This window comes from Pelophylax lessonae (genome assembly GCF_965119305.1).
Source record: "Pelophylax lessonae genome assembly, chromosome: 11".
Lineage (NCBI taxonomy): Eukaryota > Metazoa > Chordata > Amphibia > Anura > Ranidae > Pelophylax > Pelophylax lessonae.
Genome location: NC_138778.1, coordinates 71370134 through 71397869, shown reverse-complemented (window position 1 = coordinate 71397869; position 27736 = coordinate 71370134). Strand labels below are relative to the sequence as shown.

Below are 27736 nucleotides of genomic sequence, written 5' to 3'. Positions count from 1 at the left end.
GGTCCGTTTCAGGTCCAAATTCAGCCAGGAAGGAGAGGCAGGAAAGCAATTATTTGTAGGAAACTTCACCCCAGCACTCCAAGAGAGGAGTCAGGGAGGCTAAAGTGTTAAGTGGCATGCGGAAGGAGGGGGATAAATCAGGGTGATGAGTGGAAGCTAATTGGAAAAAAGGTAGGTTTTTCCAGGAGCACTTAGAGAAAGGAAGGAGAAGTGGGGGCAGAAAGGGGTATTAACCTCCTCAGTACTGGAGAATCGAAGCTGTGGGAGTATTGGGGGCAGAGGAGTTACATAGTTAGTGAGGTTGAAAAAAGATATCAGTCCATCCAGTTCAACCTATGATGTGTGTGTGTGTGTTTGATGTTAACCGTACATCGTATACCCCTGTACGTTGTGGTCTTTAAGGTGACTGTCTAATAATTTTTTGAAACTATTGATACTCCCTGCTGATGCCACTGCTTGTGGAAGAGAGTTCCACATCCCCACTGCTCTAACAGTAAAGAAACCCCTACGTATTTTAAGGTTAAACCGTTTTTCCTCTAGTTTTAGTGAGTGACCCCATGTCTTATTGTATTCCCTTTCTCTGAAAAGTTTGTTCCTTATGCTAGGGTCACCAGTACAGTATTTGTACATTGATACCATATCCCCTGTCAAGCGTCTCTTCTCCAGAGAGAATAAGTTCAATGCTTGTAGGCTTTCCTCATAGCTTAGATCCTCCATTCCCCTAATTATTTTTGTTGCCCTTCTCTGGACTCGCTCCAGTACCAGCACATCCTTGCTGAGGACCGCTGCCCAGAAATGGACGGCATACTCCAGATGTGGCCGGACCAGAGTCTTGTAGAGTGGGAGAATAATCTCTTTATTTCTGGAGTGAATCCACATTTTTATACATGCCAGTATTCTATTGGCTTTGCTTGCAGCGGCTTGGCATTGCCACTGCTAAGCTTGTTGTCGACTAGGACCCCCAGGTCCTTTTCCATCTTAGATTCACACAGAGGTTCCCCCCTAGTGAGTAACTTGTGTTCGTGTTTCTAGCACCCAAGTGCATTACCTTACATTTTTCAACATTAAACCTCATCTGCCATGTAGTTGCCCACCCCATTATTTTGTTCAGGTCTGCTTGTAAGGTTTCCACATCCTGTATAGAAGGTAATGCCCTACTTAGTTTAGTATCATCCACAAATACCAAGATTGTGCTAGATATCCCCTCCTCTAGATCATTTATGAATAAATTAAAAAGGATTGGTCCCAGGACAGAACCCTGGGGGACCCCACTTTCCACACCCACCCAATCTGAGTACTCCCTATTTATCACCACCCTCTGGACTATCCCCTGGAGCCAGTTCTCTATCCAGGTACTTACCCTATGGTCCATACCTGCGTACCTTAGTTTGTACAGTAAGCGTTTGTGGGGAACTGTGTCAAATGCCTTTGCAAAGTCCAGATACACCACATCCAGAGGCTTTCCTTTATCTAGATGACAACTCACTTCATCATAGAAGGTTAATAGATTGGTCTGGCAAGAATGATTTTTCATGAATCCATGCTGATTACTAGTGATAATTAGTGTTGAGCGAACACGGACTGTATTATTCGTGTTCGTACCGAATAATTGGATTTTTTGTACCCGAACACGGACACGGACACTTTACTGTATGTTCGGGTAAAAATCCGTGTTCGGTCGTTTTATTTCCGGGTTTTGCATGCTTTGGCGCTCTTTTCATGGCGGGCTTTCAACAGCCAATCAACAATCGTTTAACTGGTGTGCCTTAAGCCATCCCAGCCATGCCTGCAAATGTCTCAGTAGCTGTGATTGGCCGTCTGAAGCATGTGACCAAGTCTTTATAAGTTCGAGGCAGCCGCAGCGGCGTCATTATGCTGCTTAGATTCAGGGACAGAGCACACATCAACGTGCTGGCTGCTGATTAGGGAAAGATAGGCAGGAAAAAACCATTTGTGTCCGGATAGAATTGAGGGACAGGTCGGAGTGTTTAGGCAGGGCGAGTTGTAGGCATTTTAGGGATAGAGTCTGCTGAATTATAGGGTCAGTGTCTTCTACAAACTACAATCGATATTGCTGTGTGGGGGGTGGGGTGAATCTGCACTCAATCCTGATCTACGATCTCTTCTCAATCCTGTTAGGGACAGAGTCTGCTGAATTTTAGGGAAACTGTGTTCTACAAACTACAATCGATATTGCTGTGTGGTGTGGGATTGGAGATAGGCAGGTGTCAGTGATCCACATCCATTTTTCTGTGTGTGAGCTGCAGTGAACACAATCTTTTTGGGCTGCAGTGAACACAATCTTTTTGGGCTGCAGTGAACACAATCTTTTTGGGCTGCAGTGAACACAATCTTTTTGGGCTGCAGTGAACACAATCTTTTTGGGGTGCAGTGAACAAAATCTTTTTGGGGTGCAGTGAACACAATCCTTTTTGGTGTGCAGTGAACACAATCTTTGTGGGGTGCAGTGAACAAAATCCTTTGTGGGGTGCAGTGAACACAATCTTTTTGGGGTGCAGTGAACAAAATCCTTTTTGGGGTGCAGTGAACAACATCCTTTTTGGGGTGCAGTGAACACAATCTTTTTGGGGTGCAGTGAACAAAATCCTTTGTGGGGTGCAGTGAACACAATATTTTTGGGGTGGAGTGAACAACATCCTTTTTGGGGTGCAGTGAACAAAATCCTTTTTGGGGTGCAGTGAACAAAATCATTTTTGGGGTGCAGTGAACACAATCTTTTTGGGGTGCAGTGAACACAATCTTTGTGGGGTGCAGTGAACACAATCTTTTTGGGGTGGAGTGAACAACATCCTTTTTGTGGTGCAGTGAACAACATCCTTTTTGGGGTGCAGTGAACACAATCTTTTTGGGGTGCAGTGAACACAATCTTTGTGGGGTACAGTGAACAGAATCTTTGTGGGGTGCAGTGAACACAATCTTTGGGGGGTACAGTGAACACAATCTTTGTGAGGTGCAGTGAACACAATCTTTGTGGGGTGCAGTGAACACAATCATTGTGGGGTGCAGTGAACTCAATCTTTGTGGGGTACAGTGAACACAATCTCATACTTCTGAAGGTTTGAGGGTGCTGCCTGTTCCATACTCCCCCTACTCCTCATCTAGCCTTTTAGGGGTACAAACAATAGTAATTGGGGCCTAGTGTGGTTGTGTACGTGTGATATACATACACTTTTTTGGGATCATATTTTCTATTCCGCTATTTAATCAAAAACCTTTGGGGATCAGTTAAATTGGGGGATAGTCTGTGTTGGTACGTGTGAGAGAGATCCACCTTTCCAAGTTGTTGGGGTTCATCTCATACTTCTGAAGGTTTGAGGGTGCTGCCTGTTCCATACTCCCCCTACTCCTAGCCTTTTAGGGGTACAAACAATAGTAATTGGGGCCTAGTGTGGTTGTGTACGTGTGATATACATACACTTTTTTGGGATCATATTTTCTATTCCGCTATTTAATCAAAAACCTTTGGGGATCAGTTAAATTGGGGGATAGTCTGTGTCGGTACGTGTGAGAGAGATCCACCTTTCCAAGTTGTTGGGGTTCATCTCATACTTCTGAAGGTTTGAGGGTGCTGCCTGTTCCATACCCCCCCTACTCCTCATCTAGCCTTTTAGGGGTACAAACAATAGTAATTGGGGCCTAGTGTGGTTGTGTACGTGCGAGATACATACACTTTTTTTGATCATATTTCCTATTCCGCTATTCAATAAAAACCTTTGAGGATCAATTGAATTGCGGGATAGTCTGTGTCGGTACGTGTGAGAGAGATCCACCTTTCCAAGTTGTTGGGGTTCATCTCATACTTCTGAAGGTTTGAGGGTGCTGCCTGTTCCATACTCCCCCTACTCCTCATCTAGCCTTTTAGGGGTACAAACAATAGTAATTGGGGCCTAGTGTGGTTGTGTACGTGCGAGATACATACACTTTTTTTGATCATATTTCCTATTCCGCTATTCAATAAAAACCTTTGAGGATCAATTGAATTGCGGGATAGTCTGTGTCGGTACGTGTGAGAGAGATCCACCTTTCCAAGTTGTTGGGGTTCATCTCATACTTCTGAAGGTTTGAGGGTGCTGCCTGTTCCATACTCCCCCTACTCCTCATCTAGCCTTTTAGGGGTACAAACAATAGTAATTGGGGCCTAGTGTGGTTGTGTACGTGTGATATACATACACTTTTTTTGGATCATATTTTCTATTCCGCTATTTAATCAAAAACCTTTGGGGATCAGTTAAATTGGGGGATAGTCTGTGTTGGTACGTGTGAGAGAGATCCACCTTTCCAAGTTGTTGGGGTTCATCTCATACTTCTGAAGGTTTGAGGGTGCTGCCTGTTCCATACTCCCCCTACTCCTCATCTAGCCTTTTAGGGGTACAAACAATAGTAATTGGGGCCCAGTGTGGTTGTGTACGTGTGATATACATACACTTTTTTGGGATCATATTTTCTATTCCGCTATTTAATCAAAAACCTTTGGGGATCAGTTAAATTGGGGGATAGTCTGTGTCGGTACGTGTGAGAGAGATCCACCTTTCCAAGTTGTTGGGGTTCATCTCATACTTCTGAAGGTTTGAGGGTGCTGCCTGTTCCATACCCCCCCTACTCCTCATCTAGCCTTTTAGGGGTACAAACAATAGTAATTGGGGCCTAGTGTGGTTGTGTACGTGCGAGATACATACACTTTTTTTGATCATATTTCCTATTCCGCTATTCAATAAAAACCTTTGAGGATCAATTGAATTGCGGGATAGTCTGTGTCGGTACGTGTGAGAGAGATCCACCTTTCCAAGTTGTTGGGGTTCATCTCATACTTCTGAAGGTTTGAGGGTGCTGCCTGTTCCATACTCCCCCTACTCCTCATCTAGCCTTTTAGGGGTACAAACAATAGTAATTGGGGCCCAGTGTGGTTGTGTACGTGTGATATAGATACACTTTTTTTGGATCATATTTTCTATTCCGCTATTTAATTTAACTGGGCCTCCATGCGAGACCTGTGTGCCTTGTTGCGCTGTTTTGAGTACTCCACCAACATGGCCAGTGGCAATGACGCCGTTCTCAGCTTAACTATCCCACTTCTATGCCTCCTTGAAAAAACAATTCGGGCGATGATGGAAGAGGATGTGGCACAGGATGAGGAGGAGGAGGAGGATGAAGAGGTAACATTTCCAAGGCTTTCAGGGCAGTCATTCGCAAGGGGCTCCGAGGGTGGGTTCCTGCACACGCAAACGCCAGGGACGCAATTGTCCAGCAGGGGCACAGTTCTGGAGGATGAGGAGGATGAGGAGGAGGAGGAGCTGGAGGAGGAGATGGAACCATGTTCACAGCAGGGTGGCACCCAGGCCAGCTCATGGCCATCACTGGTGCGTGGCTGGGGGGATACAGAGGACACGGACGATACACCTCCCACAGAGGACAGCCTTTCGTTGCCTCTGGGCAGCCTGGCACACATGAGCGATTACATGCTGCAGTGTCTCCACAACGACCGCCGAGTTGCCCACATTCTAACTTGTGCTGATTACTGGGTGGCCACGCTGCTGGATCCCCGTTACAAGGACAACGTACCGTCCTTAATTCACTCACTGGAGCGCGATCGCAAGATGCGCGAGTACAAGCGCACGCTGGTAGACGCCATGCTGCTGGCATTCCCATCTGACAGCGGGGCCACAGTGGAAGCACAAGGCAGAGGAGGAGGAGGAGGAGGAGGTCGCCAACGCAACCAGGGCACCGCCAGCACCTCAGAAGGCAGGGTTAGCATGGCCGAAATGTGGAAAAGCTTTGTCAGCACGCCACAACAAACAGCAGCACCAGCAGCTCAGATGGAACGTCTTAGCAGGAGGCAGCATTTTACCAACATGGTGGAGCAGTATGTGTGCACACGCCTACATGTAGTGAATGACGGGTCTGCCCCCTTCAACTTCTGGGTCTCCAAATTGGGCACATGGCTTGAGCTTGCCCTTTACGCCTTGGAGGTGCTGGCGTGCCCTGCAGCCAGTGTATTATCTGAACGGGTATTTAGCACGGCTGGGGGCGTTATAACAGACAAGCGCAGCCGCCTGTCCAGAGACAATGTGGACAAGCTCACGTTCATTAAAATGAACCAGGCATGGATCCCACGGGACTTTTCCGTACCTTATGCAGAATAGCAATGGATACCGACCTTACCCACCCATTGTTCCATTTTTGCTCTTTCTCACTCTTTTGGGGTGTACCCTCATTTAAAATTTTTGAAAAGAAGCAGTGTTGGCTACCTCGTCCTCCTCCTCAGGGCCAGATTAACGTAGGGGCTATTGGAGCTGCAGCTCCAGGCCCCTACCTTTTATATAGGCCCCGGGTTGGCCATATTCACTGTTACCGCTCTTCTGTCACTTGTAAACACAGAAGTCTGGCTTCTATGCTCGCTTCCCCAGGCAGCACCCTCAGAACCTCCCCACACAGCGTGAAGGCCGGACAAGGAGGGACAGTTGGCGATGCATGGATGTGTTTATGGGCTTCAGAGACAGCATCCCATGTTGAATTAGGCATGCATGGCTGCACCCTTCCTCCTCTGGGTGCATGGCAAGGCACGGCCCTTAAGGCCCTTCAAAATCCTCAGCACCAAGCCCATGATGCTGTTAATCCGGCCCTGGTCCTCCTCCACCGCCGCTTCCACCTACACCGCCCATAGGTGTGCGCAGCCTATTGCATTAAGGTGTGCACCCCAAAGTTGAAATACACATGCATGTGTTTGCCAGCAGGGAGAGTAATGTATCGGGGCCATGTACCTGTAGGCAAGGAGAAATAGAGCAGAGCAGGTCCCAGGGAGATCTTTCCCATCTCCTCACTGGCAATGCTATGTGCCCTAGGTGATTAGGGTGTGCCCAGGCACACCCAGCACACCCTGTGCGCACGCCTATGTCACCGCCACATCCACCACCACCTCAACCTCCCTCCTACTCCATATGGGCCTCGTCCTTCAGAGATGAAGAAGAACATTGTTTTATTTTTCTGTTTTTTTTTTGTTGTTTTAAGTTATTTCCCTATCCACATTTGTTTGCAGAGCACTTGCCATGCTCTTAATTACGTTTTGCTGCCATTTGCAGCACTCTAGCCCTTTCCTTTGGTGTTTTAGAGCCATTTTAGTGCCTTAAAGTTCGGGTCCCCATTGACTTCAATGGGGTTCGGTGTCCGGGAAAAGTTCGGTAAAAGTCCGGGACACGGACCCGGACTTTTTTTTAAAGTTCGGCCGAACCCGTCGAACACGGACATCTAGGTGTTCGCTCAACCCTAGTGATAATACCATTTTCATTACTAAAATCTTGTATATAGTCCCTTAACATCCCCTACAAAATCATGCAGATTACTAATGTCAGGCTAAAAGGTCTATAGTTACCCGGGATATATCTCGGCCCTTTTTTAAATATTGGTACCACGTTGGCTTTTTTCCAATCAACTGGCACCATTCCCGTCTGTAGACTATCCTTAAAGGTCCTGTTATCAGATAGGATTTCAAGGAACACAGTAGTCACCAGCACACAGGACACTCATTTTTCATGCATATTTGATGTGGACTATAACCCCTGTATTGTAATGGAGTTTTATATGTATCACTCGAGCCACTGGAGTATACAATTATTAAATATATTGAATGTAGAAGGGTAAGCCGCTAGTTCAAACAGTGGGTGTAGTTAATAGAGAGTGTTGAAAATTGGGGGATGCTGGGATCTGGGGGCCCCCTTGTTTAAGGGGGCTTCCAAACTCTAATAAGCCCCCTGCCAGCAGACCCCCATAACTACCAGCCAGGGTTTTCAGTCAGAGGCCCTTGTCCCTATCAACATGGTTTAAGATGGGCGGGATGAAGAGCTCGCTTGACCACCCCCCCCCCCCCCCCCCTGCCAGGCTGCGTGCTAAGATAAAAGTCAGGTATGGATCTGAGGGGGGACCCCACGCCATTTTTTTTTTTTACATACATTTTCTCATCCCAGAAGCAAAGGAATTGTTTTGATTTGTCAAAAGACAAGTGGCTTTCATCTCAAAGTCGGATCAAAGTCAGATCTCATGTATTGAAGTTGCTTGGAAGTCAGACACGAAGCAGGGCAAAGTCGGATCAGAAGTCGTACTACTTTCGTGTTGGATCAGTGTGAACATAGCCTTACAGAGCTACAGTTGCTGAGAAATCTATAGCATGTGACATTTCTGGGGCTGTCAGATGCATGGGCACAATTTATGGGTCCCATTAGCAAAATTTTAAAATGGTTCACCAGCAACCTCTATCTTTGATACCTTGCAATGTCAGTTGGGACAACATTGTAATAAATGCTAACATAAAGTATGTCTAAATCAAGGACAAGCAGCAGGAGAGTTATTAACATAGTCAGTACACTAACAGAGATCAGAGCTGTGGTTAGAAATTGCTAGGGGTAGAGCATTAATGCAGGAAATTATTTTTTACCTTAACCTCCCTGGCGGTATGATTCTTTTGGATTTTAGGTGCTGAAAGCGGTACCATTATTTTAGGTGCTGAAAGCATGTAATTCTTGTGAATGAGCAGCCCAAACCAACTGTATACATTTATTATACATATTATATATATATATATATGTATGTATACATATATTATGTATACATATATTATATATATATTATATATATATATATATATATACGTATATATATATATATATATATATAATGTATACAGTTGGTTTGGGCTGCTCATTCACAAGAATTACGTGTATATATATATATATATATATATATATATATATATATATATATATATATATATATATATATATATATATATATATATATATATATATATATATACATATATATATATATATATATAATATGTGTGTGTGTGTATATATATATATACATATGTATATGTGTATATATATACGTATATATATATATACTGTATATATATGTATATATATATATATATATACATATATTTACATAAAAAGTACAGTAAAACTGCAGGAAAGGGCACTGGGGGGTAATGTAATGTGATTTTATTTTATTTTGAACGATATCAGTGTGTTTGGTGCATTTTACATTCGAATTTGCAGCCGGTTCCACCCCCCGGCGGACGTCACGTCGCCGTAGACGGAAGCCGGGGCTCGCAGACGATCGGGAGAGAGCTCCGCCGCCGCACACCGCTCGCAGTCTTCGCTGGATCCCGGAGAAAAGGTAAGTAAAACCTCCTCCAGCATCCAGCGATCTTCTTAGCGCTACCCCGAGTGTGACTCGGGGTTACCGCTTTTGGCACTAAAATCTTACCCCGAGTCACACTCGGGAATACCGCTAGGAAGGTTAAAGTGCATATTACCCCAACATTTCATTTTCCTGATATGTGTATGTTGTTCCATGTACTTGTAATAAAAAGTATCCTGTTCTCTTTATTTTTCATTTGTGTGAAATATCTGATGATCCTGCCAGTCCCCCTGCTTTCCTATTTTATTCTGACCACGCTAAGCATAGAAAGTCATCTTTCTTAGCATGGTCAGATTTCTGTGTTGGAAGTGCAACGCCCAACTGCACAGCTAATCACTGGAAAGATCAGTATATTGTTCTTTCTCTTTCTCCTTCTGACACGCCCCCTGCCCCACTTCTCTAAGCCCCTTATACAGCTAAGAAAAGTCATGTGACCACAAAAGAAAAAAACTTCTCAACGATCAACCATAACATTATGACCATGCACCATAACCTGTTGGTGCATGGACTCTACTAGACCTCTTAAAGCATTCTGTAGTTATCTGGCATCAAGCTGTCAGTAGCAGATCCTTCAAGTCCTGTAATGTGGGAGGTGGGACCTCCATGGATCCGACTTTGGCTGTAAATACAAGTTAGCATGGGCACCCAGTCTACACAGCGCCATATGCAACAAACTGCAATGTACTGTATGTTCTGATACCTTTATATTGGAACCAGTAGTAACTTTCTCAGGAATTTGAGCTACAGTAGCTCTTCCATTGGATTGGACTACATGAGCTAGCCTTACCCTCCCTCATGTGCATAATTGATCCGTGGCTGCCCGTTTTACATCCTTGGACCACTTTTGGTAGGTCACGATCACTGCAGAACAGGAACATCCCACAAGAGCTGAAGTTTTGGAGTTGCTCTGACCCATTTGTCTAGCAATTACAATTTGGCCTTTGTCAAGGTCACTCAAATCTTTACGCTTGCCCATTTTTTTGCTTTCAACATTTCATCTTTTGGAACATGTTTACTTGCTGCTTTAAATATCCCATCCAGATTTTGATGCCATTGAAATGAGATAATCAACGTTTTCCTTACTTGTCAGTGGTCATAATGTTATGGATCATCTGTGAATAAATATATATACACTATACTATCAAAAGTATTGGGACGCCTGCCTTTACAGTTAGTCTGTAGAGTTCAATATTGAGTTGCCTTACCATTTGCAACTATAACAGCTTCAAGTCTTCTGGGAAGGCTGTCCACAAGGCTTAGGAGTGTGTCTTTGGGGATGTTGGGACCATTATTCCAGAAGCGCATTTGTGAGGTCAGGTACTGATGTTGGAGAGAAGGCCTGACTCGCAGTCTCTGCTCTAATTGATCTCAAAGGTGTTCTATTGGGTTGAGGTCTGGACACTGCAGTCCAGTCAAGTTTCTGCACCCCAAACTTGCTCACCCATGTCTTTGAGGACCTTGTTTTATGCACTGGTTCAAATCATTTGGTGGAGGGGGATTATGGTGTGGGGTTTTTTTTCAGGGGTGGGGCTTGGCCCCTTAGTTCCATTGAAGGGAACTCTTAAGGCGTCAGCATACCAAGACATTTTGGACAATTACATGCTCCCAACTTTGTGGGAACAGTTTGCGGATGGCCCCTTCCTGTTCCAACATGACTGCGCACCAGTGTACAAAGCAAGGTCCATAAAGACATGAATGAGCGAGTTTGGGGTGGAGAAACTTGACTGGCCTGCGCAGAGTTCTGACCTCAATCCGATAGAACACCTTTACGATGAATTAGAGCACAGGCTATGAGCCAGGCCTGACCTCACAAATGCGCTTCTGAAAGAATGGTTCAACATTCCCATAGACACACTCCTAAACCTTGTGGACAGCCCTATCGAAAGAGTTTAAGCTGTTATAGCTGCAAAGGGTGGGCCAACTCAATATTGAACCTTACGAACTAAGACTGGGATGCCATTAAAGTTCATGCGCATGTAAAGGCAGGTGTCCCAATACTTTTGGGGATATAGTGTATATACACACACACAAATGTTTTGCCTTGCACTTATATTTTAAACTGAATGGGTTGTTTTACAAGGTGAGGGTTCACATACTGTATACTTGAACTCTACAGCTAACTGCTAAAAAAGCACACCAGTATTTTTCATCTTTGTCAGGTATAAACTCTTAGCTTTGATGTACACCTAAAGCCCCTTCACCACTTGTACCACCCCAGCCAGAAAGTGCTGAACATTGTGGTTTAGTCATTTGTAAGCAAGAAATACTGTATATACAAATTCTATACTTTTACACAATTATTAAAGATCCCATGTACATTAACTCTATAAACATAATGCAAACTTCTTTAAACTGTGGCTTTTTTAGAATTACAAACCTCAATTTTTTTATTGCTTTTTTTTAGCTGAAGAGAAATTCTGGGATTTTTAAGCCCCAGGAATACTGTGTTAGGCATACAGGATTACTTTCAAAGTGCTGGCCAGGATGAGCAGAAGCTCTAAGGGCAATAAATGTATTTACTTATTAATCTGTAAACACCATGATCCAAAAGCATGATCCTATGCACCGATCATCAGCTCTCCTGGAATTGGGCCCTGGTTCACACTACACACTGTATGTGATTCGCACAGAAAATGGGATTCGCATTCCTGTGCAAATACCATGCAATTATGTGTGGTGCAACTTGAGCCCATTTATTTTGGGTGGCTTAAATCGCACTTCACCCGCATGAAAAAGGTGCAAACAGCTTTTTTTTAATTGTAATAGATCCGGATCGCATAGGTGTTGACACCCATGCGGATCCAGTTAAGGCAAACGCACTGGGTTTGCAACCTGCTTTTAGGGTCTTGCTACTTTTTAATTGACACTTGCAGCAGATCGCATGAACACAATGCGATTGCTAGGCGGTGCTAGAAACTCACAGAAATTGCTGCACTTCCCGCACCCTATCAGTGTAAATTGGACAAACTCCCTAGTGAGGCCTCCTTAAAACCTCTGTGCCCCATAGCAGCTACATGGGCTGTTCTGCCTGATCCCCCTCTCTACACTATGTGTCTTGATTGGCTGGCTCCTAAGTCATGTAGGGGGCTAAAAAATCAAACCACAATGTTCAGTAGCAGACCAGGCATACACCACACCAATTGTGCTGGATGCTGAAAATGCTCTTTAAGGCTGGCCATACACTATACAATTTTCTTGTTCAACTTTCCTTTAGATTTACCAAAACCATGTAATATAGGGTCAAACCTAAACACTTTCAATTTGTATTCAATCAGGCATGCCCATGCACTACATAGTTTAAGGTAAATCTAAAGGAAATTGAATAAGAAAATTGTATAGTGTATGGCCAGCCTTAGACATACAGCCACTGTAGCTCTTCAAGAGAGTGAAGATCAGGTGACATGGCGGTGGGACAGATAATGATTATTTCTGCTCTTTACAGGGTGCTTTTAGTTTCAGGTTTTTAGTTTAAGCCTAACTCCAGCCAAATGTTTCAGTTTTGGATAAAGCATATCTCCCAACTCTTCCTGATTTCGAGGGACTGTCCCCAATTTGGAACACAGTCCCTCTGTCCTCCTCATTTGTCCCTGATTTTGGTCTGATCTATATAGTTGTATATAAAATACACATTTTATCCTTCAAAAAGTGTTTTATAGTGCTAAAACTTTCATCCAATTTCTAAATTGTTGTATCTGTGAATTTTAAAAGACAGTGTAAAGGAATAGTAGTGGTAAAAAAAAAAAAGCACTTGTGGGTTTAACTAAACATTATTTTTTTTTTTGCATAGCCACTTATGGACCGCCCACTGTATATGTACCTCATTACTTTGATGGTATATATCCTGGTTATGTCAGCTACCGTAATTCCATAACCTTGGTATATTTTTATACAGCAGGCGATTCTCTGGCAGATAAAAGTGGTCCCGGCAGTGAACTCGCCACAGGATCACTTTTATGGGCAGCGGGAGAGGTGCTACCCCCTGGTCTTTTTCCCAGCTTACCGGAGATGTCGGTAGCGGTGACAACAATCCGATCTGTTGGAGGGATGGGCAGGAAGTTGAGTGAGGGCAAGATGGCCCCCAGTCGACTGTATGCTCTTGGAGGACTGGAGCGACGTCTGACATCACTTCCGCCCCTAGGGTTTAAATGGACTTTTTTTTGGAAAGAAGTCTCTGAGTAACTATAAACAAAAATGATTACATTGTATCTTTTCCTTCCCTCTGCCAGGGAGAAAGGAAGTTTAACCTCTTAAAGACTGGATCTTTTTCTGACATTTGTTGCTTGCAAGTTAAAATCAGTTTTTTTTGCTAGAAAAGTACTTAGAACCCCCAAACATTTTATATATTTTTTTTAGCAGAGACCCTACAGAATAAAATGGCGATTGTTGTAATATTTTATGTCACACTGTATTTGCGCAGCAGTCTTTCAAACGCAATTAATAGACTTTAATAAAAAAAAAAACGTAACAGTAAAGTTATCCCAATTTTTTTTTGTTACACAGAGAATCGTGATCTTTATTCCAAGCTAAAAAATCGTGATTCTCATTTTGGCCAGAATCGTGCAGCTCTAATATATATATATATATATATATATATATACTGTATATATATATATATATATATATATATATATATATATATATATATATATATATATATATATAATGTTTGGGGGTTCTAAGTAATCTTCTAGCAAAAAATACTTTTTTAAATTGTAAACAACAAATGTCAGAAAAATGCCTGGTCCTTAAGTGGATAATTAAGGGGGTGTGAAAGGGTGTGTGTCCTATGCCTACATATTTTTACTAATAGGTGTCCCTCATTCTCATTTTAAAAATTTGGAAAGTATGGATAAAGTGAGACCAACATTCCTGTCTGACTTTTATTTCTATCTTTGAACCTAGTAGGGAACTATTTCGTTAATTCCTGTCCTTATGAAACCTAATATAAGTATAAAAAATGGATGGTGCGGTAGGAAGCTATAAAATTACTGTTGGAAATTGTAACACTTCCTCAATTTATTGAAAATGTGTTTTTGAGCGACAGGAAGTGGTGAATAAATCACCCTAGCCAGGACACAGATGAGGATAAGACGCAAGGAGAAACACTTCTTTGGGGACATAGACAGAAATAAAGGATGTTTATGAGGGAAATTTGAATGCCAGTTAGGTTTGTGTTGTTGTCTGTGTCCCCATTGAATAGATTTCCTTAGTTTTTTATTTTTGTCACAGGGAAAGGGAAGGGGAAGGATGTTTTTTTAATACATTTCCTCAATAGGGACAACAATGAAACATGGCAGAGGGTTTAACCTTTTTTCTCCCTATCCAAACCTTAAACAGTTTTGGCTGGAGTTGTAATTTATAAGATTATTTTAACATAGTGGTCATTTTAACACTGCATGTATTTACCAAAAAAATTTCAGAAAGGAGAAATTGACAATTTACTTGAAGCATCTATTGGCTAGGATGTTATATAGACATGTCCTGTATTGGCACTAGCATATGGTTGTCATGTTCTGAGCTGCGTATCCCCCCATAGTGCATATCGGATGAAAGAGATGGCTCCGTCTTGGGCAGGTACAGATGCGTGTGCCAGCCTGGCTATTACAGGACACAGACTGAGGGTAATGTAACACTGTGTGCAAATATCTATGTGTATATGTACGTAGCTGTGTACTAAGTGTATATAATAGTCTATGTGTAAATATTGGATCATGTTTTATATGTTTGTGTATGAGTGTGCATGCATAAGTATAGCTGTAGATATGCATGTTTAAATACACCAATGCATTATGTGTGCCTCTACATTAATCTGTATACACCTTGCAGGATTAGACAATTCCTATCCAGGGGTCACTGCCTGCCTGCGCTGTAGTAAGGGATGTACCACTTGTGTGGATGATTCTCCTTGTGTGGCGGAAGAGGACTGGGCCCTTCGTATTACTGTGTTATCATTACAAGCAGCTGGGATGCTGGGAGTCTTCTTGAGCATGCTGATCTCCTACAACTTCCGAGAAAGCAAAGTAAGTAAATGCTAGAAATAAACTATTTTTTGTCCCCAGCAGAACTGTGCTTTATGACCCAAGACCTTTGGGATCCCAGTCAAAACTAAAAATTGAGGTAGAAATATATAAATTGAGAAAATATTTGATTGTGCATATTTGCAAGTGTGTAGGGCTCCAAGTGGAGCTGCTGGATAGGATGGGTCCTTTGTTCTTTGCCTTGACCTTCTGAAGAATCTCAACCCCTCTTACAGACTTGGTTGAGTGTGCAAACTTACAATATAACAGGAAATCCCCAAAAGTAATCCTTAGTACCCAATAGAAAACAGGCATCAAATCTGGTAGTAAGGAAAAACTTAATATATTGCCACCCAAAAGGGTAGGTAACTAGGCAAGAATAAAATGGGCTACCAATGGTAACAACACAATTTAGCATGCAAAGTGATTAGCAGAGAGGTTGGCTGCCACACATCTTCTGTCTGACTTCTTTGTTTAGTTGCTGGTACTGTTCAAAGTCAACATGTTTAGCTTTCCGCTTATCCACTCGATCCAGGAACTCATCTGAAATCCATGACTGTATCCATCGGTGGATGGGTAGATACAGAGGGGTGGCACATTCTGAAATCTGTTTTTCTTCTAAATCGCAATCATTCAGTTGTTCAAGTGCTAAAATTGTTGTATTGATTGAGTATTTTGTAATTCTTGTCTGAGCCTCAGGTCTCTTAGACACGCCCAGTTCAATTTGCCTAGTGAAGGTGGCTTGTGCTTTGCCCAATGTAGCTTTGCGCAGCTATACGTAGGCATGGGTGAGGTAGTGGTGAGATTCACAGTTGGGTCATGGCAATGCACATGTATCTCTGAACCAAGATTGAAATGGGGAGCATTTGGTCCAGAATGGCTGAATCTTCCCCAGATGGGGTATGCCATGTAAATTGGTGTTTGCAAGAGTGCTGTAAGAAACTGTTTATCACTACCAGGTTGTTTGACGCAGCTAAGGACAGCAGGCACAGTCTGTTGTCATTGATCTTACCATGGACAAAACTGCCCAGCATTTTTTCCCATCCGGTCCTGTCTAAACTGATGTGAGCATTGAAATCTCCTGCCAGAATGATCAGCTCTGTCTTTAGCATCGTATCTAATGTGTGATGAAGCTGGCTGCAAAAGTCAGCCTTGGCTGTATCCAGGCTGATCTCGGTTGGGGCATAAGCTGTTAGAATTGGGGTCTTGACTGTACTGGTAATGTTGATAACTGCTAGATGATGCAATATTGATTGGAAGGCAATTGCACTTCTGGTAGCCCATTTGTCCGCCATAAAGCCAATGCCATCTTCTCATTTCTCATCACCACCATAGTGGAAAAGCACTATTGTTTTATTGATCATTGGTGGTTGGATGTCAATATCCTATATACAGTGAGACTTTATTTTGTTACTGCTGCAATACAGATTTTACATTTCAACAAAAACTTGGTGATGATTTTCTTTTGTCCGCACAGTCCACTCAGTGGTGCAAATTTCCAGTTTTGTGGTCATAATTTTAATTCTTCTGCATTCTTCCCAATGCTAGCACACTGCATTTGATGTGGTAGCATAAGCAAATGAGCTTGTTCAAACCTCCATAAGGCTGCTTGCCTGTTTTGCTCATTTTCCATTCCTGGTCACTGCGGCAGAATGGCCACCCTCCTCTTTTCAGCCATGTGCAGGACAGTCCTTGACAAATTTGACTGCAGCTGTACTTTAACATAGTACTAGGAGTATCAGTAAATATACAAGGGAGAGTAAGTGGAATATTAACCAATTAAGTACTCGTTAGTGACCATAGGTGTGCGCACAGGGTGTGCCAGGTGTGCCCAGGCACACCCTAATCACCCTGTGCAGCAAAGATTCCCCCTACTGCCCTGGCTCCCTTCCCTCTTACCCCACAGCTCTTCTGGCTTCCCTCCTCTCCTCTCCAGCCGGCTGTTGCTGTGGGGATGTTTTAGGATAAGTGGGGAAAGGGGCCGGTAAATATATAATTTGCCGGCCCCCTCCCTTTCTGAATGAACATCGTGAGTGATCGGTAGTGTGTGTTTGAGCTTTGGTGTGCACACCCTAATGCATTAGGCTGCGCACACCTATGTTAGTGACACAATATTTCAGTGTGGTTGCCTAGTAGCCCTTGAGGACATCTCAGTGGATGAAATGCATAGGGGGAAGCTTAATGCAATGACATCACACAATGCTTTCTCTGGATCAGAGCAGAGTGGTTTTCAGACCCCTTTTTAACTGATGATGTAGGTTTCTTCTTTAATAAATGTCCGGATTCATCTGGAAGAAATATACTCACCATAGAGATGCAGGAGTACCACTGAACATTAAGCATCTCATTTGGATATGTAGTTTGTTCAAGCTATTAAGATTAGTATGATGTACCATATATTGATTTGGGAGCAGATTACGGGTAGGTATTTTAAATATTTTGGTCACATTTTATGCATATATTTGTGCAATAAATTGTGTAACGTGATGATGCTATAAGCAGTTTTTTTTTTTAATACACTGTTTATGGCATTTAATACACTGTATATAGTGATTGACTGATTCCCTATCAGGTCTATAATTTTTCTTATGGGTAATAATGCGTGTGCTGATCACGCAACCCAGCACGAGGCAGACACAAAATTGCATCTGGGAGACAATAGTAAAAAAAGTTTTGCACCCTGAAGCAAAAAGGAGACTTTTAGCAGCAGCTTAAATTGAGGAAACATTGTGCAAAATCAGGGCACGTGAATAGGCCACAAGCCTGGAGACCCAATGCAGGTGTTATCATACAGAAAAAATTAAACTGAAACTAAAGGGGCAAAAATGATGCAGGCATCTTGAATGATGAGCCACTTATTTAAGACATTGAGTTTTAGTACAGATAAGATGGTTGGCATGCAGCTGATGTTGACGCAGCATCTGTGCCAAGTGAGCCATTGGACGGTATGAGCAATGAAAGTGTACCCAAAGTCTCCTTGCCTAAAAAAGCACCTCTTGTAAGCAAGAGTATTTTATGATGGAATGCTAAACCACTAGGTTTAGGACATATGCCTTGCCAGACAAGAACATATGTGATTTTCTCATAGCAAAGGGCAACCAGCTGGATAGTGCCGTAGTCACACATAATCTTGCCTGGCTAAAGCTGACATGGGGTAAACCACCTTTCAGGATGTAGCTCTAGGGTACTGGTGGGGGGAGTGTCATGTTGGTGCTCAGGACTCATATTTTTTGTCTGTTCTTTTTGGGATTTGTAATAATTAATATAGATTTTTTTAGTAGCCACATTTTTATTTAACTTTCTTTAATATTTCATTATATCATTTAGAGGTATCATTATTCCACTAACTACACTAACTACAGTTTTGGTACTTTAATATAATTCTAAGCTTGTTATCATTCCACAACTGACTAATATTGTTGACAATTATTTTTGTACATTTACGTATACTGTATATGTTATATTTTGTACATGTACGTATATATATACAGTATACACACAAACACACAGTTTGTACATTTTTTGTGTGTACATTTTCATATCTGAGGTGACATAATTCTAGTTTATGTAACACAATGTATATTCATATCTGATTTTACTTCGCATTTTTATTTCACACTGTTACATATCCTTTCAACAGTTTATTTATTGATGTGTACTCTGGAGCCCCCTGCTGGCTCTTTGTGTTAACGGCATCGTCAATAATTTCATTATGAATAAATATATAATACAAATAAAACCAAACGGTACTATTATACTATATCCTCTGCGCACAAATCAAATAAAAAGATAAATAAATAAATCTCGTTCAGAGAAATATCGCAGCTACTTCAAAGATAAAAACTGTAAAAAATCACTCTGAATATATAGTCCATAAATGGAGTCATACACAAAGCAATAGCAGCGCTGATATTTTGTATCAATCAAAGCATGCAAGGAATTGCTAAGGTGCACTAGTCCTTTCTCATTAGATGTCCATCATTATATCAGTCCTTTTCACCAATTTGGGGTCACCAGTGAATTCTTATGGGGTCACCCAACATTATGATTGTTACTTTTAGTTTTAAAAGCTCTTTATTTAGTTATTTATTTATCTATTTATTTCTTGTTAAATTTGCTTGCAATAGATGTACGGTCACAATAACACATTATTCAAATAGTAAAAATATAAAAATAGTCTGCAGTCTGTTGTGGAATTAAATAGCCTTAACCACGAGAATCAAACTAGAGACACAATTGGGTATATTTATAAAAAAAATTTGCAAAGCTATTCATCCTGCAAAACTGAATGCATATAATTATTCAATTCAAATTTTCCCTCCAGGTCAGATGTTCTTCCTTCATAATAATATTGTGAAAAACTGCATTATAGCCACTAGATGGAGCTGGCGATCTTAAAAAGAATTTACTTCCTATAATCACCAGCTCCATCTAGTGGCCCCACTGCTGTATTTTGTCTGATTTACGCTTTTCTTATGGATGAAGAGCATTAAACTTGGAGAGAAAATAGCCTAGCCTAACATTTGAATTTGCAGGCATCTACACATAACTAATGTACTTTCAGTTTTACAGGATTAATAGATCTGAGATTTTTTTGTTAAATGCACCCAAAGTGTTGCAAGAGAACAGATTTACAAAGACACATGATCTTATACTCAAAATAGCTGTTTGTTGAATAATTGTGCAAACTGTTTTAAGGGTCTGGAGGTAAGAGGTGTGTCATTTACAAATGATTGTGAATTATCAGATCATTGACCTGAGGTAGGGCTGGAATGTGGCAGTACATAATCCAAAAAAAAAAAAAAAAAACGACAGCAAATCATTAGAAACAAAATAAACAGTGGCAGATTTTAATAAAGTTGAAACTAAATAGTGTCAATCTTTCATATGGAATGCCATGGATTGTATAGAGCACTCCATATATTACCTTCTTCTTCTAATCTCTCTGCACAATTATAGGGGATATATTATTATTTGCAAAATTGTAAAGGGCACCACAATTGTAGGAGATATATGATTATTACATCTGATAAAGCCTTTTAAATATTCTGGGTGATTCATTCTCTGGTGTGATTCATGTTTCGAACAGTTGGTGTTGTTTCTAATTCTAATGATGTGGTTTGTCTTAAAATTAATTTAGGTTTCTGTGGATGTTTTGAAGCAAGAATGTTATCTTTTTTACAGAATTTCACAATATTTAGGAATAATCCTCCTCATAACAGGGACCTGAGCATTATTTTTTATTATAATTACTAAACCCAGTCCAGCTTCAGCAGTTTCTTCAGCATTGACCTTTTTATTGTCACTTTCTTGCCTTGATACTTGTTCTACGTGTTTCGCTTCCACCTCTCCTCCAAACAAAGCTAGATTCTCAGTCAGCTATGTAGAGGTTAGTCAAGTTTAGCACAAATCTCATTCCCATAGCTGTACCTTTTTAGATGTAAAAAAAAGTCACTATCTACAAAGACAGAAGTAACTTTGAGGATAAATAAAATAGCATCGGCAATTAAAGCGGAGTTCCACCTAAAACAAAAAAAAATACATAAAAATATCCCCGGGACAGTCAGGGCTAGTGCATTCCACAATGGATAGCCTCTGAACTGTCCCAGGTTGCACTTACCTTTTAGAAGAAATACTTACCTTGAAAATGTCTTGTCCAGCGCTGCCATCTCAGGTGTGGGCAGCTGAAGCCAGCGCGATCCTCTTCTGCGTCCTCTTCCGTCCTCTTCGGTCCCACGATGCACTGCACCCGCCCTGCCGTCACTGCCTGCAGCGTCATCCCTGCACAGCTTCTGGGCATGCCCAGAAGCTGTTTAGCAAGGTATGACGCGCCTGCACCGGAACTGACGTCGGGGCCGGTGCAGGCGCATTGATTCCTGGGAGCGATGACGTTAAGCTCCCAGGAATCATTGCAAGCCAGGAAGTGACGACGGGCAGTGACAGCAGAGGGAGGAAGAGGAAGTAAGGTAAGTATATTATCTTCTAAAAAAAAGTAAGTAAAAAAAAAAAAAAATTGCGAGTATCTATTTGTTTTACAGGTGACCCGGAGAAAGAAGATGGGCCGATGTTAAATTTTAGGGTGGAACTCCCCTTTAAATAAATCTATTTATACTGTATAGAATTAGCTTCCATAAGGACATGTCTTACTGAATCCCCTGTGATGGCATTGACAAAATATAGTCTTGTTCATATCTGGTCAATTCTTTTAGCCAGCAGAGCCCAATTCTCTGTTTATATTTAGCAGCAGGCCCAGAAGCTGTCATTCACCGCGAGTGAGCAATGCGATTGGATATGTCGGCAGGTTTTTTCTTTTGGCAGGTGTTGTTCATCATGATTTATCTGCATCACTGGACAACATAATTGATGGTGGGTTTTTATTTTGGAAAATTTTTGTAGCTTTTATTAGCTATTTACTTTTTTTTATGAATGAGTAGAGGAACTACGTACCCCTTGCCATTCACATAGGTGGGAGGGCTGGTAGCAGATGGGCCCATGGTTTTTATTGGTCTTCAAGATTCTGATAACTCCACAACACCTTGCCACAGTTGTGGGCAAGAGGCCCATGTTCTCATCATCATGGGTACAAGATACTTTGCCAGTAGGGTCCCCCCTGGCGAGGTACCCTTCCCACATTGAGGAGATTTGGCCTGGTTTGAATCAGGTGGAGGACCCATGCTCATCCCTTCTTCTCCTCGCTAGTCAGCCTGCATGCTCGAATAAGGGTTTGGTATGGATTTTGGAAAGGAATCCACACATTTTTCTTGCTTTTTGATTTCACCCTTAAAATTCATATCAGACTCCCAATTTGCCCTATATTGCAGATATCAATAGGTTCACTTCCTTCTGCTGCTACTAAGGACATCTTAGAGGATTGAAAAATAGCACAATAAAGATCAATTCCTACAGTTGCGCAAAGTAAAACATAGAAATTAGAGAAGGTAAACTGAAATGGAGAAACCTTCAAAAATCCAGTGCTAAACAACTTAAAATAATAAAATTGGCCATTCCCTAACTGCATACTTAAAGAAAATCCTTTGTAAATAGAATGTTTAGGAATTAAAAAAAAATGAACACACATACTTACATACCTGCTACAGCATTGGTCTGATGCTGCAAGCTGTCCCCCAGCTGTTCTAGGTCCAAGAAATGAGAGATCACATAACTGCTGATTGCTTAGTTCTCAGTTTTCACTGAGCAGAGAGTGGTGACTGGAGCACCAGGCAGGGGAGGGGGCAGGAATTTCTGGCTCACCTTTCTGAGAGGCTGATCCAGCTGCCTGTTAAGGTTTCTGGGCAGTGCCAGATTTAGACCTTGAGGGCCCGGGGAACTTCAAGTTTGAGAGGCCCCTCAAGATAGAAATTAAATTCTATGACAAATGAAAACATGAACTGAAATTAACCACTTTAGGACCGGAGGATTTTCCTGCTTTACGTCCAGGCCACTTTTTGCAACTTGGCACTGTGCGACTTTAACTGACAATTGCGCGGTCGTGCAACGCTGTACCCAAACAAAATTTACGTCCTTTTTTTCCCACAAACAGAGCTTCCTTTTGGTGGTATTTGATCACCTCTTCGCTTTTCATTTTTTGCGATATCAATAAAAAAGAGCATCAATTTTGAAAAAATAACAATATTTTTCTACTTTGACAGTTAAAAAATATCCATTATATTACATTTTTGTCATATATTTAGGCCAAAATGTATTTAGCTACATGTCTTTGACAAAAAAATTCTCAATGAGGGTATTTTTAACCGCTTTAAGACCGGAAGATTTTACCCCATTCCTGACCAGGCCATATTTTGCGATTCGGCACTGCGTTATTTTAACGGACAATATTTTAATGGAGTTATTGCAGCTACTAACTACGGGAAAGATTTATGTCATTTATGTCATTTTTATTGTTTTTTTTTTTTTTAACGAGTAATGGCAGCGATCTGCGATTTTTTTTTTTTGCGGGACTGCGACATTGCGGCGGACAGATCAGACCCTTGACTGACATTTTTGACACTTTTGGGGGGACCAGTGACATTACTACAGTAATCAGTGCTATAAATATGCACTGTTACTGTAATAATGACACTGGCAGGGAAGGGGTTAACTTTATTGGTGATCAAGGGGTTAAATATATGCCTGGTGCTTACTGACGTGTGTGGGGGGGAGGGGACTGTGTGACACAGGCACAGATCGCAGGTTCAGCTATGCTGAATCCTGTAATCTGTCCCTGCCTGTCACATAGGATATCCGCCCGCTTTGTTTACACGAGCGGGCGGATTTCCTCACTCGATCCCCGACGATCGGGGAAGAGCGGCGGTGATCATCGCCTCTCCTCTCCTGGCCCGACTCCCACTGTGTCTGAATACAGCGGGAGCGAGCCTCCGGCGGCGCGCGCGCGCCGCCCACAAGAGGAGGAGTCCAGCGACGTAGGTCTACGTCGCTGGACGGAATGGAGCCACTTTGCCGCAGTACGCTCCATGTGAGCGGTCGGCAAGTGGTTAATAATAAACCACATTTGTTTTAAGAAAATATAAGTTAGGTTCCCAGTTAGGTTCTTGCCAAGACACATAAGGAAGGAAGGTCCTCTACTTTCTGCTGATTTTGTTTGACATTCTGCTATATCATTCTGATCCAGGGCCACACCGTTCCTGAATTTGACTAATCTCTTAATTTTAGGTAAAAGTTGCTAACAAAGTTTTAACCTATTCAAGATCATGGAGTGTCAGATTCACCCCTTGACCCAATCCAGGTTAGGCAGGGGGGTGAGCTTCTCTCTCATGTTTCCTACTGTGATAATTTGATGCTGGTCATTAACTTCATTGGCACACAATGGGCTGCTGCCTGGCACTTTCCAATATTTTTCAAACTTTTCTCTTGTCCCATCCACTTGTATCTTCTAAACAAAGCAATAAATTCCACATGTTAAAACAAACATCTCGGAAAGTAAAATAATATGAGGAGTTGAAATGTAAAACATCTGCCAGAAGCCCTCATATCTTTCTTTGCCTCTGAAGTCAGGCTTAAATGTTCCGTACCCTGACAGTCACACAAACTTTGTTAACTTTTTTAATAATTAAACACATTTTTTGCATTTTTTTCTAAAGGAAGTCTGGGGCCCCCTCTGGCATGGCATCCTAGAGCAATTTCCCCTTTTGTCCCCCTTAAAAAATCCGGCACTTCACCTGGGTGGATACTGACACTATTGTCCCAACCCTTTCAGATTTTGGAGTGAGCTTAGCCCACTGCCGGGTAATTCGGGATCACAGGCGTGTTCTTCTGTAACCCACATGAGAAGTATGGCCAAAAGAGCTCTAGCCATACTTCTCTTTCAACTATATCAACTACATTGCAAGAACACTATCCAGCAATAGATACAAAGTAGCAAGATTTGTGTGATGGAAATAAATACAGGTTTGCTTCAAATTAGGTCATTCAGTATTTGCGATCTTCTGTCCTTAACAAGATAACAAATCTGTTGAATGCCAGGAAACCAGAGAACACCTGCACAGCATCAAAGTGACAGCAGGGTGTGTCATGAGAAAAGATAAGGTTTTACTACATATGTATGGAATATAACAAAATCCCCTCTAATTTGCTTGTGACCACCACTTCGGCTTAACCACTTAAGCCCCGAAAGATTTTATCCCCTTCCTGACCAGCGGGTAATTTGCGATTCGGCACTGAGTGACTTTAACGGACAATTGCGCGGTCGTGCGATGCTGTACCTAAACGAATTTGACGTCCTTATTTTCCCACAAACAGAGCTTTCTTTTGGTGGTATTTGATCACCTGTGCGATTTTTTGATCATGCGCTATAAACAAAAAAAGAGCGTCAATTTTGCAAAAATAACAATATTTTTCACATTTTTTTTATATGAAATTCCCCAAAAAAAAATGTAAAAATCAAAATTTTTTAACATTTTCGGCCAATTTGTTTTATGCTACATATGTTTGGTAAAAAAAATCGCAAAAAGCGTATTTTGATTGGTTTGCGCAAAAGTTATCGCGTTTACTAACAAAGGGAAAGATTTTTGTCATTTTTGTTGTTTTTTTTTAACGCGTAATGGCGGCGATCTGCGATTTTTTTTGCGGTACTGCGACATTGGGGCAGACAGATCGGACCCATGACTGACATTTTTGACACTTTTGGGGTTACCAGTGACATTACTGCAGTAATCAGTGCTATACATATGCACTGTTACTGTAAAAATACACTGGTAGTGAAGGGGTTAACTTTATTTGAGAGGGAGGGGCTGTGTGTGTCCCTTGGGGCGTGATTCTAACTGTGATTGGCTGTGGCTTGAAGTGTAGGAACAATGATCAACGGTCCTACATAGTAGAACCGTATGATCACTGTTTCTACACAGGGGAGAATGACAGACGGCTTGTTTACACTAGCCGCCTGCCTTTCTCCCGCTGTCACGGAACGATCGTGAGTGAGCGGCGGACATCGGGTCCGCCGCTCACACGCGTGGGGGGGGGTCCGTGACCGTGCGGGAGCGCGCCTCCGGCGGCGCGCGCTCGCTCCCCAGAGCCTCACAGGCTAGTGACGTACCGATACGTCACTTTGCCTGTGAGGGGCTGACCGCCGCAGTATATGTACTTGTAGAAGAGGAGAAGTAGAACACCTTCCTAACATTAACTATGTTTAAAACTGTTCCTGCTCCCCTACCTGCAGCTTAACCCGTGTAAAAAAGATGTGTATATTTACCTATTTTTTTGCTACTCCGGTCTGGTTGCATGATCCCCTTTGTCAGTGTGCAGCTACTGCAAGGGAGAGCAGGTAGCAAAAAAATGTGAGGTTATAGCCTGTCATTGCTCTTGAGCAGAGATGTCAGATGACAGCAGCCATGCAATAGCGCCATCTTTTTAAGCAGCCGGTGCTTTCTGTAAGCTAGGTCTTAGTGAGCAGTATGGTAATCATGTGTCAAATGCACTTGGGTGCCAAGAAGAGGAGGGCAGGTAATTTCTCAGAGGGAGGAAGAGTGGCAACATGTTGGACGAGAGCAGAGGCACATCACAGTGGCAGCAGGCATTAGCTGCCATCTAGCGTTAAAAAACAAGTTTCACTATAATCATCCACAGTCTAGTGAACTGAAGGCCACTTTCTCCAAGTTCTTTGCACTGAAACACCTCCTATATAATCTAGCAGAAGGTTCCTTGCCTGGGTGGCCCCAGAGTGGCTTATTCCCATCCACCATTTCTTTCAATAATTTAATTATCTTTTATTTATTCATTTTTTAATTTGGTAATGATGCAGTGATTGGTCTGGACACAGCAGAGGCTAGGGTTTGCCTGCACTTCCTCAACTTTGCCAAAGTAATCTTCTTCCTCCGCTCAGGCACTAAGCTTCCAATTTTTTTTTATTTACTTGTTTTTGGGACATTGGAGGCACAACTGAAAGAGGAAATCCTACAGCCATAGGATGCCTGCCCTTCCACAATGCAAGGGAAAGGGATAAGGGGGATTCCTACGACCAGGGAAAAAGCAATCAGCAGAAAAAATTAGGCATATGATCCTACAGCCGTAAGCTGCCCACATGGCAGGCAGGCCTAAAAGGAGAGAAAGAGATGCTGTGTGTGAAGGCAATAAGTGGAAGGCATTACTGATTTGCTCTCTTTTTTTTTCCTCCTCTACCTCTTCCTGTCCCTCCTCCCTCCTCTCCACCACTCTGGTCATACAAGCACTCTTGCATAACATTTGGGGTTCATGGTTCACCGACTGGATCATGTAATGCAAAGAACTGTTGCACAAAGTCTATCATAAAGCTTTTCATCTAATCATTAAGAAAAAAAAAATACTGCTGCTCCTTACACAGAGATGTATAGTAACGAAGTAGAACTACTTAAGTACTGTACTTAAGCACCGAAATGTGGTATCTGTACTTTCCTAGAGTAGAATTTTTTTCTCCTACTTCTACTTTTACTTCACTACATTTTTTTCGATGATTTCGATACTTCTACTCAAGTATTTTTTTTTTATGCTGCATAGTTACTCGTTACTTTTAAAAAAATTACCACTGCCAGAACAGTAGATGGCAGGTTACATAAAGCTCAAAAAAATGTGTATAATGTCATTTGTAAATCAGCGCATATGAAAATAAAGGCTGTGTATAATAAAAGCTGCTATACCAAATCTTTCCAATAAAAAGAAAATATGAAACAAACAAATAAATGGTGCTACAGCGCTTAAAGTGCATCAAGAAACTACTAACAAACACAGGTTAATCATTTGAATAAATCATTTGAAATAATAAAAAACAATATGATGTTCAAACTTTTGACTTCTTTCTTTAATAACTACATAACACAGTACTTGTACTTTTACTTTCAGTACTTGAGTAGAATTTTTTTTTTCAAAACTACTGGTACTTTTTACTTTTAGTACTTAAGTAGCAAATTTTTTGAAAAAACTACTTGCAATACTTAAGTAAAAAAAATGTTGAATACTTTAGTACTTCTACTTAAGTAACTTTTTCTGCGAGCACTTCCACTTCTACTCAAGTCACT

General features: G+C 41.8%; 1 protein-coding gene across 1 annotated transcript in view; it reads left to right on the top strand.

Moving 5' to 3' along the window:
• GPR179 (G protein-coupled receptor 179) overlaps positions 1 to 27736 on the top strand; it is a 279308-nt gene that overhangs the window by 135780 nt on the left and 115792 nt on the right. Inside the window, exons 3-4 of the mRNA XM_082271241.1 lie at positions 14753 to 14837; positions 15043 to 15236. Coding sequence (XP_082127367.1) covers positions 14753 to 14837; positions 15043 to 15236 — 279 coding nt within the window. The remainder of the gene's footprint in view (positions 1 to 14752; positions 14838 to 15042; positions 15237 to 27736) is intronic.